Source organism: Rhinopithecus roxellana, chromosome 5, assembly GCF_007565055.1.
Source record: "Rhinopithecus roxellana isolate Shanxi Qingling chromosome 5, ASM756505v1, whole genome shotgun sequence".
Taxonomy (NCBI): Eukaryota; Metazoa; Chordata; class Mammalia; order Primates; family Cercopithecidae; genus Rhinopithecus; species Rhinopithecus roxellana.
In genome coordinates this window covers 139,060,707-139,081,530 of record NC_044553.1, presented here as the reverse complement: position 1 = coordinate 139,081,530, position 20,824 = coordinate 139,060,707, and the positions used below count along the sequence as shown (strand labels likewise).

At 35.0% G+C, this 20,824-nt stretch overlaps 1 protein-coding gene across 2 annotated transcripts in view; it reads left to right on the top strand.

The window, feature by feature from the left end:
• CEP128 (centrosomal protein 128) overlaps window positions 1-20,824 on the top strand; it is a 460,860-nt gene that overhangs the window by 68,029 nt on the left and 372,007 nt on the right. For both annotated transcript variants that reach the window (XM_030931469.1, XM_030931470.1), the window contains one exon: window positions 10,746-10,862. In XM_030931469.1, coding sequence (XP_030787329.1) covers window positions 10,746-10,862 — 117 coding nt within the window. The remainder of the gene's footprint in view (window positions 1-10,745; window positions 10,863-20,824) is intronic.

The following is a 20,824-nucleotide window of genomic DNA, read 5'->3' as shown; positions in this document are numbered from 1 at the left end:
ATTATATTACTTGTAAATGGGCTTTGATCTAAATTCGGATATCCTTAATATTCTACTGAGGTCCCTGTAGACCTGAGTGAGCCATGGTCATATCCAGTTTTACTGTCATGCTGTTTTTTGAAACTGTTAGATAGTTGGGATGGTTTCAATTTGGGGTTTAATAGTACTAATTTGCATAGTGCACATTACATTTATTGTTTCACCTTTCGCCATGTGACAAGAGAACCTGTAATAAACGGTTATCATTTTATTTGGATTTCTTTCACATAGCAAATAAAACTAGTAAGTATTATCTATATACATTCTACAGTTTTACTTTGTGTTTAAAATATAGCTACTGAGTAAAAAGTTAGCAGTTAGTTGAATTCAGAGAGAGCTCAAACTTTCATATCTTTATTGCCATGCATCAAGAATGACTCCACATCACATAAAGTACAACTGGTTGTCACACCTCCCTGGCGCCCAGCTCATTGGTGTAATTGCTGTATAAAACTTGCTAGTTTACCCAACTATCCCTTCTGCCCTGCTCATGAGGACACAGCCTTTTATATTGTCTCAACCCAGAAAATTGTGCCCACATAATTGTGCATTCAGGTGAATTGTTCATGTGCCAGTTCCTTACATCAGTTGTGATGTTACACCTTGTTTTGTGCTTTCTGGAATTTGCTGTCAGAGTAAGATTGTCTCATAATTGCATGAAGGGCATCTCAAATTTCTTGTGGGTGTGTATGATCCTGATTAAGAAAAAAATGTCCAAAGCAAAACTTAATAACAATTGTTGGAATTAAGAAGGTCTTCCGAAGGCCACCTGATGTTTGTTTCCAGGGCTTAATATAGACTTTGTGACTCGCTTCTTCCAATTGAAGTCAGCATTCATGTTTTATAACTGGCTGACGTGTTGTGTTATATTTGTGAATTCATAACCTGTTGTCAGAGAAGATGGTTTCATTATTTGAGTGTTAAGCTTCTCAGAGACTGCAGCTGTTTCCCCTGCTTCAGATTTAAATTTAAAATAAAATTACCAAAATGATGCACATTCACTGTGGCAAACTTAAATATTGTACATTTATAAAGTGAAAATAAATGGCTGCCTCTATCTCTCGCCAATTTCACTTTCTACTGGTAAGCACTGTTAATCACATTTATTGTGTATTATTCTGAGGCTACAGTTGTTTATCATGCGTTTTCTCAGTAACTAAAATATATCTTGAAAGCTTGTGGAACACATTTTTCTTTGAGAGACAAAAAGTTTTGGTTGCTGTCATATATGTCAACATTTGATGTGTTAATCTTTTGTGAATCATAAATATTTTTTGCTTATGTCAAATTGCCCATTGGAAGGGAAGAGTTATCGTTTATAGTATGATATTATGGAAAATATTTTCTATTAACACTTAATTGTGGTGATAAGCAATCAATATTGCATAGGCCTTATTCCATAGGGGAAATTTCAGTTTATTAGTTGTCTAGATTTTATTGAGTTGAGTGTGATATGACTGCATGTTGTTTGATTATTTATGGAGGAAAAAAGTCAATTCTATTTTAGTTTTCTATAGTAGGGTCACTATAAAGAATAAAAATGTAAACATGGATCCAGCTGTTTTTGAAAGAGTTGACCATTAACAGAATTTATAAGAATTCTGTGAATACTGCATTTAGAATAACATGATTATTGCATAGATTACAGCAGCAGTTATATATATATAAATATGTAACATATTTCTTTAAGTGGACTTTGAAGCACCAGGTATTGTTAAAGATCTGAGGAATCAACATATTGAAAAGTGAGAATACAATCTTTTAAACAGAATGGTTTTTCTTTTGTTTGAGCTTTCATTAACTACTAATCTTAAAAGCCATTCTAATTTTTATTCTTGTTATTCTGCTATTTTTATAACCAAATATGGAGATTTAGGAATTTTTGGTATTCTAGTATTAAACTTAGTTGATAATGGTATCCTAATAAATATGAATTTTTTAGTATTGGATTACAGTTTTAACATTTTTCCGTTAGGTCTCAGAGAAAGAAAAAATAAGTACTAAAATATGCTTTCTTTAAAATCTTATTAGGAATTATGTCATCACTCAAAAAGCTATAAATATATGTCTTTAGGTTAAGGTCCACAACCTTCATTTAGGGCTGTTTTTACTTACTTTGGTCTTCCCTGTCTCAGGAAATGGCATCATATTCCATCCAGTGCCTTAAGCTGGTCACCAAGGATTCACCTAGATCCATTTCTTTACACCATACTTCCAATCCGTTACAAGATCCTGCCCCTTTAATTTCTGAAATCATGGTCAATTTCATCTACTTCTAATACTACTTTTCAAGCTACCGTCTCTTCTCAGTGGGTTTACTGCAGTGGCATCCATTGAAGTTGGTCCCTCTGCTCCCATACATGCCTTTATCTGTGCTTCTCACTGCAGGCAAATTATTTTTTTAAATTGTCATTATGTTTAATTATTCCTCCAGGTTTAAAAATCCTCCCTGAGTTTCTTTTGTTCCAAATCCCTTACCATGGTCTATACTGCCTACATTATGTGGCTTTCTCTGTATATCTTGATTTTTTTTTTCCACTGGCTGTTTTCTTTTCCCAAGATTTTACATTACTGACTTCCTATTTCTTTAATATTTTATTATTTTCAGAGAACGAATCTTTCATCTCCTTAGGTAAATTTATTTCTTTGTATTTTTTGGATGCTGTAGTGAACAGGAATTTTTTTTTTCTTTGAGTTGTTATGTATAGAAATGCTGCTGATTGTTGTATGCTGAATTTTGATTTCTGCAAGTTTACTTAATTTATTACTTCTAACAGTTTTTTTAGGGGCCTCTTTAGGGCTTTCTATATATAAGATCATGTCATCTGAAAACAGGGACAATTTAACTTCTTCCTTCCTCATCTAGATGCCTTTTATTTCTTTTTCTTGCATACTCGCTCTGGCCAGGACCTTCAGTACTACGCTGAATGGAAGTGTTCATAGTGGGCATCCTTGGCTTTTTCCGATCTTAGAGAAATGTTTTTAGATTTTTACTGTTGAGTACTATGTTAGCTGTTGGCTTGTTGTATATGGCCTTTATTATGCTAAAATAAATTCTGTCTATGTCTCATTTATTGGAAGTTTCTCTTTTTATCATGAAAGGATGTTGAATTATATTAAATGCTTTTTCTGCTTCTATTGAGAAGACCACATGATTTTTATTCTTTTTTCTGTTAATGCGGTATATTACACTTATTGATTTACAGCTTTGTATTCGGGGGATAAATTCTAAGTGATCATGGTGGTAATGATTCTTTTAATGTGCTACTGAATTTGGCTTGCTAGTATTTTGCAGAGGATTTTTACATCTGTGTTCATCAGGGATGTTGGCTTGTAATTTTCTCTTTTAGTAGTGTCTTTGGTGTCAGGGTACTCCTGGCCTCATAGGATGAAGTTGGACATGTTCTCTTACTTTAGTGTTTTGGAAGAGCTTGAGAAGGATTGGCGTTAATTCTTCTTTACATGTTTGATAGATTTTACCAGTGAAGTAATCAGATTCTGGACTTCTCTTTGTTGGGAGGTCTTTGATTACTGATTTAATCACCTTACTCATTATTGGTCTGTTTGGATTTTCTGTTTCTATTTTCTGTTTCTTTGTGAGTCAGTCTTGGTAAGTTTTAGGTTTTTAGGAATTTACCCATTTCTCCTAGGTTATCCAATTTGTTGGCATAAAATTGTTCATAGTATTTTCTTACAAGACTTTGTATTTTTGTGGCATCATTTGTAATGTCTCCTCTTTTACTTTTGATTTTATTTACTTGAGTCATTACTCTTTTTTCCCCCTTATTTAGTGTAGCTAGCATTTTGTCAGTTTTGTTTATCTTTTCAAAAAACTAACTTTGAGCAGAAAAAAAAATAATTCCTGGGTATTAGACTTAGTACCTGGGTGAAGAAATAATCTGTACATCAAACCTCTGTGACACAAATTTACCTATATAACAAACCTGCACACGTACCCCTGAGCCTAAAATAAAAGTTAAAAAAACTCAGAAAACTGTTAGTTTCATGGATCTTTTCTATTGTTTTTCTAGTCTCTATTTCATTTATTTTTGCTGCCATCTTTGTGACATCCTTTCTTCTACTGAGAGTGGCTTAGTTTGTTTTTTTTTTTAGTTTTTGGGGTATAGTTAGGTTATTTATTTGAGATCTTTTTCTAAATGTAGGCATTTATTGCCACAAAACTCTGTCTTAGAGCTGCTTTTTTGCATCCCATAAATTTTGGTGTGTTGTATTTCTCTTTGTATTTGTATCATGGTATTTTTTCATTTTCTTTTACATTTTTTATTTGACCCATTGATTATTCAGCATTGTGTAGTTTAATTTCCACCTATTAGTGAATTTTTCTGTTCATTTATATCTAGTTTTATACCTGTATGCTCTAAAGAGATACTTATTTTCTTAAATATGTTAAGACTTGTTTTGTGGCCTAACATGGTCTGTCCTGGAGAATGGTCTGTGTATGCTTGAGAAGAATGTGTATTCTGCTGCTGTTTGATGGAATGTTCTGTATATGTTTGTTAGGTCCATTTGTTTTAAAGTGTAGATCAAGTCTAATGTTTCTCTATAGCCTTTCCATCTGGATGGTGTGTCCATTGTCCACAATACTACTATTGTATTTCTGTTTAATCTTTTCTTCAGCTCTATCAAGATTTGCTTTATATATTTAGGTGCTCTGATTAGGTGCATATACATTTACAATTATTGTATCCTCTTCATGAATTGACTCCTTTATAATTATTTAATGACCTTGTTTCTTTTTAGATTTTTTTGACTTATAGTGTATTCTCTCTGATATAAGTGTAGCTACCTCTGTTTTCTTCTAGCTTCCATTTGTGTAGAATACCTTTTTCCATCCCTTCATTTTTCTGTCTATTTGTGTCTCTAAAGTCTATTTGTGAGTCTCTTTAGGCAGCATACAGTTGGGTCATTAGAAAAAGTCTATGTAGCTACTCTCTGTCTTTTGATTGGAGAATTTGTTTACATTTAAAGCATTTATTTATAGGTAAGAACTTGCTACTGCTGTTTTCTTAATTGTTTTCTGAATGTTTTATCGTTTCTTCATTCCATTTTTTCTCTTTCTTTGTGATTTGATAATTTTCTGTAGTGGTATGCTTTGACTGCTTTCTCTGTCTTTTAAATATGCACAGGTTTTTCTTTGTGGTTACCATGATATTTACATAAAATATCTTGTAAGAATCTATTTTAAGCTGATAATAACTTAACTTGGACTGCATACAAAGAGTGTACACTTTAACTTCCTCTCCCATTTTACATTATTGATATCACAGTTTACCTCTTTAAATATTGTATATCCATTAAAATTATTGTAGTTATAGTTATTTTTAATACTTTTGTCTTTTGACTTTTAAACTAGAGTTAAAAGTAACTGAAACACTACCATTGTAAGTATTGGAGTATTTTAAATTTGAATATATTAGTACTTTTACAGTGAATATAAGGAATTATATACTTTTGTATGCTTTTGTGTTATTAGCATTCTTTAATTTTGTCTTGAAGAACTGCTTTTTATATTTCTTGTAAGGCAAGTTAATGTGATGATATTCTTGGCTGGCAGCACCCCCCTCCCCCACCTCCTGCCAGGACTTTGAGTTTATCATCTCGTTCTCTCCTGGATTCTGCTGAGAAATTCACTGATAGTCTCATAAGGGTTCCCTTGTATGTGATGAATTGTTTTTCTCATGCTGCTTTTGGCATTTTCTCTTTGTTTTTTCCTTTTGAGAATTTGATTATTGTGTGTTTCAGTAAGATCTCTTTATATTTAATCTATTTGTGGTTATTTGATCTTCAAGGATCTGGATGTTCTTTTTCCAGATATAGGAAGTTTTCTGCTATTATTTCTTTAAATAAACTCCTCTCATCTCCTTCTCTTTTTTTGCTCCTTCTGGGACTTTCATAATGAGTAAATTTCTTTACTTGATGGTATCTCATAAATTCCATAGTTTCTCTTAATTCTTTTTCTTTCTTCTTCTTTTTGTTTCTCTGAGTGGGCAATTTCAAATGACTTGTCTTTGAGCTCGTGATCTAGTTTGCTTCAAGATTACTGTGGAATTATTCAATTCAGTCATTGTGTTGTTTAGATTAAGAATTTTTGTTTTGATCTTTTTGATGGTTTCTATCTCTGTTGAATTTCTAATTTTGTTCATGCAACAATTTTCTGATTTTGGTGTCTGTACAGAAGCTTGTCCTTTCCCCCAGTTTTGCTTTGTATGGTTTCAGCTTCCTGTGGTCTATTGCAATATAAAAATAGTAAATGAAAAATTTCATTAATAAACAATAAGATTTACATTGCATGCCATTCTGAGTAGAGTAATGAAATCTTCAGTGGTCTCACTTCATCCCTCCTGGGACATGAATCATCCCTTTATTCAGTATATCCATGCCATAGACACAACCCACCCATTAGTTGCTTAGTGGTCATGTCAGTTATCAGGTTCACTGTCTCAGTAACCTGATAGTGCTTTTGTTCAAGTAACCCTCATTTTACTAAATAATGGCTTCAAAGTGCAGAGTAGTGATGTTGACAGTTTGGCAATGCCAAAGAGAAGGATAAAGTGTTTCTTCTAAGTGAAAATGTGAAAGTCTCAATTTAATAAGGAAAGAAAAAAAAGTACACTGAGATTTTTAATTTCTGTGATATGAACAAATTTACTCTCTGTGAAATTGTGAAGGGAAAAATTGTGCATAGTATCTATGGGGTTTGATACCATCCTCGGTTTCAGGCATTTGCTGGGAATTGTGCAGTGTATCCCGCATGAGTAAAATGGGACTACTGTATTCTCTTGTAGCTCACTGAACTTATTTAAGATGATTGTTTTGTATTCTTTGTCAGGCAGTTTAAAGATCTCCATTTCTTTGGGATTGTTTGCTGGTGCTTTATTTTATTCTCTTAGTGATACCATGTTTCCCTGATCATTTATGATCTTTATGGCCTTAGTTTCTGTGCATTTGAAGAAGCAGACACTTCTTCCAGACTTTACAGACTGGCTTTGGCAGGGGATTCCCTTTACTTAATGAGTCTATGTGGAGATTTTTGGTAGGCTCTCTGGCAGGGTTCATTAATGAACTTTGCTGCTGGTGTCTTTTTGGGAGCTGGCCTTGTGACTGGGTCAGCAGGTGGGCTGAGCTGGTATCTGGGTCCCAGAGGCTAGCCTGGTGTCTGGGTTTATGAGTTTGAGCCTGGAGCCTGTATTCACTGGGGCAGACACTGACTTTGGGTCTTCTGTGGGGGGGCCTGGATCTTGGCTCCTCTGGGGCTGGCCTGGCACCAGGGTCTACTGGTGTGGGCCAACTTGATTGGGTCTGCAGGGGTGTCCCTAGTGCCTGGGTTCTTAGGGCTAGGCTTGGAGCTTATGCCCATAGCAGCTAAGTTGGGGTCTGCCTGGTACTGGGATGGGCCTGGTACCTGGGCCCATGGGGGAAGGCCTGGAGCCTGTGCTGACAGGGGCCAGTCTAGTACTGGGATGCACCTGGAACCTGAGTTCCTGGAGGTAGGCCTGGTGTCTGCATCTGTGGGGCTGGCCTATATACTGGGTCCATAGAGGATGGTCATGGCGTCTGGGTATGTACAATTAGCATTTAATGTAACATATTTCCCCTAACTTAGTGGCTTAAAACAACATTTCATGTGGCAGTTTCAGTGGGTTGAGAGACAGGTGTGGCTTTGCTGGGTCCTTTGGCTCTGGGTCACTTGCAGGCTGCATTCTTCTCAAGGCTTGACTGGAATGACAAGTCATTGTCAGGATTCAGTTCCCTGTAGGTTACTGGACTTGAGACTTCAGTTTGTCACGACCTGTTTAAAGGCTTCTTTTGTTTCTTTGACATGTGACCTCTCCGTAGAACATCTCATAATGTGGCAGCCTGCTTTATTAGAACAAGCAGACAAGAAGATGACTGGCAAAAGAGAAGATGCTAGCAAATTGGAAGTCCGTTTTTTGCAGCCTAGTAATAGAAGTGACACCCCATCACTTCTACAGTGTTCTCTTTATTACAGGGCTAGCCTACACTCAAGGGTAGCGGATTACACAGGTGCATGAATACTAAGAAGCATGGATCATTGGGACCTATGTCAGAAGTTGTGTAAGAGAAACATTAATATCAAAATTAAGAATAAAACTACCAAATGATCCAACAGTCTCACTTCTGGATACATATCCAAAGGAAATCAGTGTCTTGAAGAGACATCTGCATACCCTATGTTCATTGCAGCATTATTCACAATAGTCAGGATATGGAAACAATTTAAGTATCTGTTGACCAAAGAACAGATAAAGAAATACACATACACACGCATATACACCCAATGGAATACTGTTCAATTTTTAAAAAGAAGGAAATTCTGTCATTTGCAACAATAAATGGATGAACCTGAAGGACATTATTCTAAATGAAGTAAGGCAGATACAAAAATAAAATACTGCATTATTTCACTTAAATGTGGACTCTAAAGAGTCTAGATCGTAGAAGCAGAGAGTGGAATGGTGGTTGCTAGGGAAAGGGCAGAGTTGGGAGGGGTCAGGAAAATGGGGATATATAGTACAAAGTTTTCCTTATGTAGTATGAATAAGTTCTAGAGAGCTAATGTGCAGAATGGTGACTATAGTATTGGCAAAAATAATGTTCGCTAAGTAAAATGATAGATATGTTAATTAGCTTGACTATAGTTATTTCACAATGTATATGTATATTAATACATGAAATTATGTTTCAATAAAACTTTTCCTTAGAAGGAATCAAAGGCCGGGCCCAGGTGCGGTGGCTTACGCCTGTAATCCCAGCACTTCGGGAGGCCAAGGCCGGTGGATCACTTGAGGTCAGGAATTCAAGACCATCCTGGCCAATGTGGTGAAACAACATGTCTCCTAAAAATACAAAAATTAGCCAGGTGTGTTGGCAGGTGCCTGTAATCCCAGGTACTAGGGAGACTGAGGCAGGAGAATTGCTTGAATTCGGGAAGCGGAGATTGCAGTGAGCTGAGATCATGCCACTGCACTCCAGCCTGGGTGATAGAGTGAGACTAAAAAAAAAAAAAAAATTGAGAAACAATCTTCCAAATATAGTAACTCTGTATCATCACATGTATTAGCTATGGTAGCAAAGTTGCTGATGTCTACATACTTTTGGATATTGATTTCAGTATGTGGTTACTTGGACTGCTTTAATTTTGATAGGATTCTATAAGAACAGCCTTCTTTTCTGAAATATAGAAGTCATTTAACTCATTGAATTTAATCAGAGAAATTTTAACTACTCATTTATTGTCAGTCTTCAATAGATAGCAAGCTATTTGAAGGCAGAGGCTGGGGATACAGTATAAATCTGAACTCGCCCAGAACTTAACTACTAATAGCCTACTATTGACAGGAAGCATTGACAATAACATAGTCAATTAACACATATTTTGTATATGTATTGTATATTGTATTCTTACAATAAAGTAAGCTAAAGGAAAGAGTTATTAAGAAAATTATAAGAAAGATAAAATATATTTGTCATTCATTAGGTAGAAGTTGATCATCATAAAGGTATTCTGCCTTCAAGTTGAGCAGGCTGAGGAGGAATTTGTCTTGCTATCTCAGCAGTGGTAGTGGCAGAAGAAAATCCACTTATAAGTAGACCTTTGTAGTTAAAATCCCTGTTATTCAAGAGTAAACTAAACTTTTGCTCTGCCTAAGTAAACTTATGTTTATCTATTTATTTTTTAAAAACTTGATTGAGCTATAATGCACCATAAAATTAATGTTTTAAGTGTACAATGTAATAACTTTTTTTTTCGTACATTTACTGAGTTATCCAGCCACCTCCCTAATTCAGTTTAGAACATTTACATGACCCCAATAAGGTTCCTTGTCAGGACTTTCCTTGATTCTTTCTCATATAAATAATTGGTGACAAAAGATTTCTTATAGCAGAGCGGTGTTTATTGCTTCTCTTATACGAATACAAATGTCTTCCATGTCCTTCTGTACGAAATATAGACATTGTCAATAGTGTAAATTTTATTTAGTGGGCTGTATAATGAAATACATGAGATGTGTTTGAATTTATGCAACTTTTAGTAAGGAAAATTTTGTGTCAGAGAGAAAAATTCTTTCATGTTTATTTTAGAGAGTCCCAATTAAACATTTTCAGTTTGACTTTAGTTTTTGATCTTTTATACCTTGTTTTATTTTTAGCAGATCACAGTAGAAAAGATTGACAAGCTAATGTAAAGACCCCTTAATTACTTACTACAAATAAACATCAGTACCTTCATAGGCAGGTCATTCTCATGGATAATAAAAATAGAAAAGATCTAATTAGATCGAACAATTTATCATTAATTGGCCAACAAATGCAATTTTTAGCATAATTGGTATTTTCATTCTAACTCACCAGAGGGCACTCTTTTCTAGCGTATTGCTTTTAACTCTGATCTACTGAATATTATCTCATACCTCAAAAAATTTGAGCCAATTATTGGGATCCAGGTGTAGATCATTTGGAGATCAATGATGATTTTCTTTTGTAACTTTCAATAAGTTTTTTGGCCAGCTATTTCATGTTAGTGTCATTAGACAGAGCTTTGCAAACAAAACAGTCTTAAATGCTTTAAGCAGTAGTGTATCTGCTATAAAACTATTCTCTCAATTTAGTCTGTTTTGCTTGCTAGCTCTATAATGCTGCTGTTTCTCTGAATTCTTATTAAGGTTTCAGATCGGGTGGAGCGGCGGCTTAAGGAACTAGAGAGAGAGATGCGCACAGAAAGGGAGCTGGTGGAAAGACGCCAGGACCAACTGGGACTCATGTCCCTGCAGCTACAGGAGGTTTGTGAAAAGCACTTTCATGGAATGTAAATCTTGCATTTGGATATTTATTTAGCCATGTTAAAATGGTTATTGCATGTGACAGTATAATTCAACCCATCTGAGAAGTATGAATATCACATTTTGGTTGTAGTTCAGTGTATAGAATCAGACCTCCCTGGTTTCATACTTGCTGTCCGTGTGACGTTAGTTGGGCAAGTTTCTTAACTTCTCTAGGCACTAGTTTTGTCTGTGTAAAATGGAAATAATAATACTATTGACCTAATTAGAATAGTGCAAGGATAAATGAATTAATGCCAGTAAAGCTCTTAACATACTGTCTGTCATATGCTCAGAAAATGTTAACTGAAAGTATAATTATTCTGATTAATTTTTCTGGGCATAGACTAGACCAGGGGTCATCAAACTATGGCTCACAGGTCCAATCTGGCCCATCGTCTATTTCTGTAAATAGTTTTATTGGAGCACAACCACTCCTATTCATTTATATATTGTCTGTTGGTGCTTTTGTGACACAGTGGCAGAGTTGAGTAGTTGTAGCCCACAAGAATATATGGCCCACAAGGTTTAGAGTATTGGCAAGTTGGCCCTTTACAGAAAAAGTATGACAACTCCTGAATTAGGTTATTATCAAACCAATTTAAAATGGAGAATAGTTACCCTTTAGGTACTCTTTTTAATGTGAAATTTCAGACATAGATAAAGTTGAAAATTTAGAATAAAGAATTTCTATATAACCTTTACCTAGATTCCCTTAGTATTCATATTTTAGCAGACTTGTTTCATCATTTATTCTAGATACATCCACATATATGTAATTTTTTTGTGAAACATTTTTAATTTGCAAACATGATATACATACTTATCTGTGAATCTTAAAGTCAACTGATTAAAAAATAAATTGTTTTTCATCTAAATAATTTGATATGTATGTTTTCTTTTATAGTTACAGTATAACAATCAAAATTAGGAAATTGAAATCAATAAAATACTATGGCTTAATCTGTACATTTTATTCAAATTTTGCTACTACAATAGTGTCCTTTCCTGATCCAGGATAAAATATAGGTTCACACATGGCATTTAGTTGTCATGTCTCTTTAGTGTCCTTTAATCTGGAACGGTTTTTCAGTCATCATGAGTGATGACTTCTCAGGGTGTGAACAGTTTCTTTTGAGAATGGCTTTCATTTTGGGTTTCTTGATGTTTGTTCATGACTAGATTCAGGTGATGGACTTTTGGCTTGAAACTTGGATAATTGGAGTTATGTCCTTCCCATAGTGTCATCTTAGGAGTCATAGAATGTTGGTTTGTTACATTACTGGTGAAAACTGAACACTTGGTTACGGTGTTGCCTACCGGGTGGGTTTATCCACTGTAAAGTTACAATTGTTCTCTTAAAACTATCTATTTTACAGGATAATTCTTTGGGACTTCAACATATCCTGTTTCTATTGTACTTTTGCTCACTAATTTTAGCATCTATTATTGACTCATCTGAAACAATTACTACTATAAATAGTGCCAGATAGTGATTTAATATGATTCGTTCTACATTTATAGAATCCTACTGTAAAAAAGAAGTTTTTATTATGTGCACTCATGGATTCTTATTTTATTATATTGGTTACATTTTGTCACTATCATTTTAGAATATTAATTTGTTGAAATTCCCTTTAAATGTGTCTTTGGTCTATATATAAAATATAAAAAGTAGGAACAACAAGAAACCCAAAAGATTCAAAACAAATGGAAATTCTTTTCATTTATGAAATGATTTTTCTAAGAATTCTAAAAATACACTTGTGTGTGCTTGTAGATCGTTAACCTTTATTAATTGACAGATTTTTTTAAAAGTTTTTTTTCACTGTTAATTGAAAATTAGGAACAAAAATTGCAACACTGAAATTTAATGTAAGCTGATAGAAAAATCTGCTTTTGTTTTCTGAAATTCCATTTCCTTCCATTTCACAAAAGAAGGCTTACCCTTGTAAGTTGGTAATTACTTTGAAGAGGATATGTTGTTGAATAATTAGATACAGCATGTGGGTAGGCTTTTTTTTTTTTTTTTTTTTAACCTTGATTTTTATACATTTGTTCTCAAAGCAAATTACATCTGGTGAGCATAAGAATAGTACTAAAGAGACAATTGTTCTTTTCTGCAAGAGAAAATTAGAGAAATTTTCTGTACTTATTTTCTTCTCTCGTTGCAGAATGTACAAAATTACAAAGAAAGAGGGAGAGAAAGATTGCTTCCCACCCCTTTTCTTAAGACACCAGAGCCTGGGTATTCGCATTGTAATTGTCAATTTGACTAAAAGCTTCAGCTGTGATTTGGAATTCCATCTCTGACAATACAATAGGAGATCACTATTGATGAGAACTGTTTAATTTCATATTTTGTCATTTTAATATAAGCAGTGACCTACACATTTTTACAAAGTGGTTTTAGATTATAAACAGAGTAGTGGAAACTAGGAAAGATTAAGCTGATGTATTTTCCTGCTCCCATGTTAAATGGCTTAGACTGTTCTGGAAAGGTCATGTTTAAGGAGAGGAAACACTTTCCCTTCTTTTTGAGTATTAAAAATACTTATGGAAATTCCTATACCATATGATAATAGTAATCGATGCATTTTTTTTCCTGTTTATGGTGAGAAATTAAATCCATAGGTGAGCAGGTGGGCCTGAACTTTTAGCCACTGTGCTCTTTTGCCTTCTTAAAATGTATCTTCCAATGTTAATGAAAAATACGACATTTAAAACTTAAGACATTAAGAGTTTTCATTTGAAATTACAGGATGCAGAGATTTGAAGATATAGTATATTATAGGGAGGCAGTCTGTGATTTCGGCAAAAACCTGCTGCTTTTTAGTTATCTCATGGGTCCTTAGGTCTTCAGAGCTTTACCTCTTCCCATTTAATGAAAAAGCACGTTGTTAATCATTGGAAATTGGTCAAGGGAAAGCCATTTTCCTTTTCTTTAGAGTTTTTTTTTTTTTTTTTTTTTTTTTTTTTTTTGAGGCGGAGTCTTACTCTGTCGCCCAGGCTGGAGTGCAGTGGCCGGATCTCAGCTCACTGCAAGCTCCGCCTCCCGGGTTCCCGCCATTCTCCTGCCTCAGCCTCCCAAGTAGCTGGGACTACAGGCGCCCGTCACCCCGCCCGGCTAGTTTTTTTGTATTTTTAGTAGAGACGGGGTTTCACTGTGTTCGCCAGGATGGTCTCGATCTCCTGACCTTGTGATCCGCCCGTCTCGGCCTCCCAAAGTGCTGGGATTACAGGCTTGAGCCACCGCGCCCGGCCGCCTTTAGAGTTTTTAAAGAATTGTTAACTCATTTCTGTTTCTTATCGTGATTTGAACAAAAGGACCATGAACGCCCAGGAATTCACTTCCTTTTTTGAGCCTTAGCTACTCATGTGCTATTGAAGTCACATGAATGCCGGATTTTCTTTATTTAGTAAGGACCTTCATATATTGTATTTTAAACAACCTGGTTTGGTATCTCATAGAAGTCTCTTCTTTAAGAGAGATGAGTATTTTATATGAGTTGTATGACAATAACTATTCTTTTAATATTATCTTTTTAAAATTGTAGATGATACTTTGAACTTTACTAAGTCAATTCAAGTTGTTTTTTTTTTTTTTTTGAAACAGGGCCACTCTATTGCCCAGGAGTGCCACGGCATGATCTCGGCTCACTACGGCCTTGAATTCCTGGGTTCAAGAGATTCTGCCACCTCAGCCTCCCTTGTAATTGAGACTACAGGCAGGCGCCACCATGACAAGCTGATTTTTTTTTGTTGTATTTTGGGTAGAGACGGGGTTTTACCATATTGCCCAGGCTGATCTCAAACTCCTGACCTCAAGTGATTTGCCTGCCTTGGCCTCCCAAAGTGCTGGGATTACAGGAGGGAGCCACCATGCCTGACCTAAATTCATGTGTTGTTAAGCCTGTACCTATCAGGCTTTTCTATGTACGCAGTCAAGTATGTAACATTGAGGTAAATTATCTCACTATAAACTCTTTTGACAAGGTGCTTGATAGTATCCTAGCTTTGATTGGTTAATGTAGTGGAGTGGGGGTAGGCTTGGTGGGTGCTAGTGTTGAGAAAGAGGTATTTAGACTGTAAACACAAGCTAAAACCACTTTTTTGCAGGTCCAATATTTACATAAAATCCTAGATAAAAATTTAAACTCCTGATTTGCATCCTGAAAATTCCCGACTCATTTTTTACTGGCTGTTTCATATACATTGAATATTATTTCTTCATCTTGAGTTGAATTACTTCAAATGAAAAATATGTCTGGGCATGGTGGCTCACGCCTATAATTCCAGCACTTTGGGAGGCTGAGGTAGGCAGATCACTTGAGGCCAGGAGTTTGAGACCAGCCTGTACAACATGGTGAAATCCTGTCTCTACTAAAAATACAAAAAAAAAAAGAAAAAAAAAAAAAAAAAGAAAAAAAGAAAACAATTAGTGTGGTGGCGCACACCTGTAATCCCAGCCACCCGGGAGTCTGAGGCAAGAGAATCACTTTAACTTGGGAGGCAGAAGTTGTAGGGAGCTGGAATTGTACCACTGCACTCCAGCCTAGGTGACAGAGTGAGACCCTGTCTCAAAAAAAAAAAAAAAGAAAAGAAAAACATGAGATAAATGCTGGACACACACACACACACACACACACATACACACACACACACACACATACACACACGCACACTCTTCAGAGCATTTTTTTTGAGGCAGGGTCACACTTGCCCAGACTGGAGTGCAGTGGTGTGATCATGGCCCACTCAGTCTCAACCTCCCAGGCTCAAGTCATCCTTCTTCTACCTCAGCTTCCCAAGCAGCTGGAACTACAGGGCACACTATTACACCCAGCTAATTTTTGTATTTGTTGTGAAGACAGGTTTCGCCATGTTGCCCAGACTGATCTCAGACTCCTGGACTCAAGTGATCCGCCTGTCTCAGCCTCCCAACCTGCTGGGATTACAGGTGTGAGCCACTATGCCTGGCCCTCTTCCGAGCATTTTATAGCATATTAAGTCACTAGTTTCTCCCTTATCTGCATCAACAATATTCTATGCTTACATATGATCTAGATGCCTTAAAATTAAAGGATGTCTCATGGGGAAGTCTGTGGGATAGGCAAGGGCATGGAATCTTAAAAGACGATGGTGAAGATGAAGTGAGAAATTAAGTGTTTAAGATAGGAGCTCAGCTCAGTGGCTTTTAGTCTGTTCTGAGGGACAACCGGGTTATGTGAAGCTCATCCATAAAATAAGGCCATATGAAGAAACATTAATCGATACTTTTTTCCAACATTTTTCTTCACTTTTTTTTTTTTTTGGAAAAACTTAATGACGAAGTAGCTATTCATTTTTGTCCAGAAATGTAATTGTGACCCCAGAGATGCTGAGTAAGACAGATACCACCTAAGAAAAGCCTCAGGTACCCTTTATTAATGTATTTAGTTTGGACTCATTAAGGGAGAAGCTTCCATGAAACCTAGGATATTTTTCTAATGTGTTCTTAATAGCTTTTGCGTCTCCCTTGAGGCTTCTGTGATATTTCAAGTGTCACACAGCAGGGGATAATCTAGTCAGGCAAATATTCTAACCTGGCTTCATTTACCCCTTTTCCTGCACTTCCTTTCCACACTCCCCTACTTTGTTCAGGAGTCATAGAGGTCTTTCCAAGACTGGCAGATCTTGGACTCACCTTTACTTACCTTTTCAGGGTTCAATTGTAAAACTTTCATTTGATCATTCACTTTGCCTCCCTCTTGTTTTCATAACCAGTGCCCCCCTTTTTTGTAGTCATCTCCTACATTTTTGCATAGAGTTATTCATATTTTGCATAGTTATTTGTGTTTTTCTTTCCCTATGATATTGTTAGATGTTTTAAATGTCCATTAAAATCACCCTCACATTGATCATCCCAGCAGCCTCTCTAATCATTGAGAAAGACCAATAGATTTTACAAGTAAATGAGATTCAAACACAATCCTGTGGAAAGCAGGAGGAAAACTCAGAGGATGTACTTTATTGTTCTTATTCTTAGGACATAAGCTCTAGAATTGAGTCCTTGGGCAGGACTGTGTGAGCGCCATGGGGTTCGGTAGGCAGAGAGTAACACAGGCAGGGCCTCAGAGCCCTCAAACCACCAAGAGGCTGAAAGCACTATCACAACAGGACAACCACACATGTACTACTTTGTTGGAAAATGAGTGTAGCAAGTGAAAATCCTAAAACTCCTCCTCCAGTGTTTATTCTTCATGGGGTAAAGTTGTGTGTGTAGTATAAATCGGGGCTTATTTTGAGCCACACTTTTTATTCTTTTAACCAACTCTAATGCCACTGACTATTTTTCTTCTTTTGTAAAGATGGCATTTTTTTTTTTTTTCTCTCACTGTCCGGTTTCTGTTAATACATATTATGTGAGAGTTTTGTCCCCGATTATTTATGTTACTGATTCTTGATATGTTGTCTCTTTTTATTTTACCTATTTTGAACACTTTGCATTTCTAGTATTTGAAGATAATACTTACTAAATATTTGCTTAATACATTAAGTAGTGACCATATTAATGCACTGTTTTGGTCCTATGTTTTACTAGGTTTATTTCTCACGTAGTTCTTGTAACATTTCATTATTAAATATTTAGTATAACAAGCATTTTTTAATATAACTAAATGTGATCACATGAAATATTCAAACATTCTCTTACAGTACAGGCTTATTTATTTATTTACATGGCTGATTTTTTCCTATATCTCTTCCAACTCTGTCCTTTCATCATGAACCACTTCTTTTATCCCCTAAAAAACGAAACTAGTGTTGATGGCCTGGAAGGTATCCCTTTATATTTTTCTGTTTGTTTTTAATTACCCGGACTGATGTATATAGACTATATACACCTTTGCATATGTGGGGACTTTTTGGTCATGTATTCGTTTTTAGAAAATGAGGTCACATTTTTATACATTTCCGCTTCTTGCTTTTTCCTTTTTTTCACCAGTGCTTTCTGGAAATTCATCCAACTAGCTGACGTGATTCCAATGTAATCTTTTATTGCCATTGGTAGATCTTATTTTCCAGAGGTTCTGAAACTGCATCTTGTTCTGCCAGCAATGATTGAGTGTAGCTCTTTCCCCCACATTCTTACCAGAAGTAGTGGTTATAATTCTTTAAGTTTTTGCCACCTGATGAGTATAAATTATTAACTCATTTTTATGTTTATTTGCATTTCTCTAGTGAATTTGTCTATTCACACATCTCTTGGCAGTTTGCATTTGTGCTTACATAGAATGCCTGTGTATGACTTTTGCTCATTTTAAAATATTGGATCATTTGGGATTTCTCTCCGCCGGAGATTTTTTTTTTTTTTTTTAATAGGAGAGAGGAAGGAATCTAATTCACTTTTTATATGACTCATCAGTTGCTTCAGTATCATTTTTGAATAAAAATTGGTTATTTCCACTCTAATTTAAATGCCACATCTGTTATATATCTAGTTTCCTACTATATCTGTCTGGCCTCTACATGCTTTGCTGTTGATTTGCTTGTCAATCCCTATAGTAATATCACTCTTTCTTAATGATTATAGGTTTTATTATCTTTTGGTAAATGATAATGAAAATCTCTTGTCCTATTCCATGAAAAATCATGCTGGCATTTTGATTACGATTGTATTAAGTACAGACTGATTTAAAGAGAAGGTCTTTTCTAATATTTTCCAATAATGTTTTATAACTGTCTGTATAAATTTCTTAGATCTCTTTTGTTAGACTTATTCTTAGGTACCTTATGGTTTTTCTTTCTATTTGGAATGGGATTTTTTAAAAAATTGCATCTCTAATTGATTATTTATAGTATACAGGGGTACAAGTGGCTTTATATGTGGTTCTTATATCCAACAATTTTTCTCAATGCCCTTATTAATTCTTATAATTTCTTAATAGCTTTACTGACATACTATCTTAGTGTATAGATAATCATATCATTTGAAATTAAAGGCAATTTAGTCTCTTTCTTTTTTTTTTTTTTTTTTGAGATGGAGTCTCACTCTGTTGCCCAGGCTGGAGTGCAGTGGCCGGATCTCAGCTCACTGCAAGCTCCGCCTCCCGGGTCTATGCCATTCTCCTGCCTCAGCCTCCCGAGTAGCTGGGACTACAGGTGCCCGCCACCTTGCCTGGCTAGTTTTTTGTATTTTTTTTGGTAGAGACGGGGTTTCACTGTGTTAGCCAGGCTGGTCTCGATCTCCTGACCTCGTGATCCGCCCGTCTCGGCCTCCCAAAGTGCTGGGATTACAGGCTCGAGTCACCACTCCCGGCCTTAGTCTCTTTCTTTATAATTCTTTTCTTTTTTGTTTTATCTTCTTACACTGGTTAGAACCTGAAGTCTAATATTGAATGGAAGCAAAGATAGCAAGAATTCTTGTGTTACTTCCATATTTGTATGATTCTTAAGTGTTAAATGTTGTTGTGTGGTGTTTGCCCTGACTTTTTAGTGCTAACCTTTGTCACATTAAGAACATTGCCTTCTATTCCTAGGTTGCCAAGAGATGTTTGTTATTTATTTATTTATTTTAAAAATCATGAATGGGTTGTGAAATTTATCAAATATTCTTGCTGTGCACTTAACTTTGGATATTTAAATATATTGATTTAAATATGGTTGATTCCATCAATAGATATTGAGCCCTCCTTGCATTCCTGAGAACTTTGATTATAATGTTTTGTTTTTTTTTACACATTGCTGAATTAATTTGCTATTTTTTTCTTAGGATTTTTATATTTGTGTTTATGATTGAGATCAGTTTTTCTTGCACTGACGTTTTTGGTTTTAGAAGCATGGTTACATTAGTCTCATAAAATGAATTAGGTGGAAACCTTCTTCTCCTATTTTGTGGTTTAGTTTTGTGTAAGAGAGGGATTGTCTATTTCTTGAATGTTTGTTGAAACTTACCCATAAAACAATTTGTGCCTGTTATCTTTTTGATGCAGCAGATTCCTAATTTTTTTTAATGTTTATTGGCTTGTATAGCTTGTTTATTAAGTCAATTTGGTAATTCATGTTTAATGTCTTGCTAGAAATAGTATTATTAGTTTTCTTTTTGACCAGCTTTGTTTATTGCTTCATTAACTTCTGCTCTTAACTCTGTTACTCTTTCTTTCTCTTCATCTAAAAGATTATTCTGTTTTATTTTTTAGGTTTGAAAATTGAATGTTTGATTGATTTTTCTGTTTTTTAAAATGAATAATGAAAATTTAACCAAATTACCATATGCTTTGTTATACTTTTATGGTAGTGTTTTTTCAAAATCTTTTATAATTTGCTACAATTCTCTCTATAACTCAAGACTTATTTAGGAATGTCTTTCGGTATTTTCAGAAATGTATGTATGCTTATTTTAAAATTCTTTATTGTTTTTAATTTAACTCCTTTGAAAGTTGTTGAAACTTCCATTTTGACCTAATTCTATGATCAATTTTTTGTAAGTACTCCAGAGTAAGAAACAAATATTTTTCTGTGTTTTGGATGCAGAATTTTATGTGCTTGTACATGTCGTACATGCGTACATACACACATATACATTTAATAGGTCATTTGTGAATTTTGTTGTTCTGTTCTTCTGTTTTCTTAGTAAATATATCACTCTAAAGCTTCTCATTATTATAAAGATTATCAGTTTCTCCCTGTGATTTGTGTCAGTTTTCTTTTATCTGTTTTGTGTGTGTGGTATCTCATGTATAATTAAATTACTTCTTGGTCAATTATTTAAAAAATACTACCTGGTGTGCCTCTTGATTTTAACATTCTTAAGACTACTTTATTCATGGCATATCATTTTCCCTCTTTAATCTTTCCTTAGTATTTCCATTTTTCCATGTTTCTTACGAAATACCTTATTGCTTAAGTTAAAAATAACTTTATCTTATAAAGTAATGGTTACT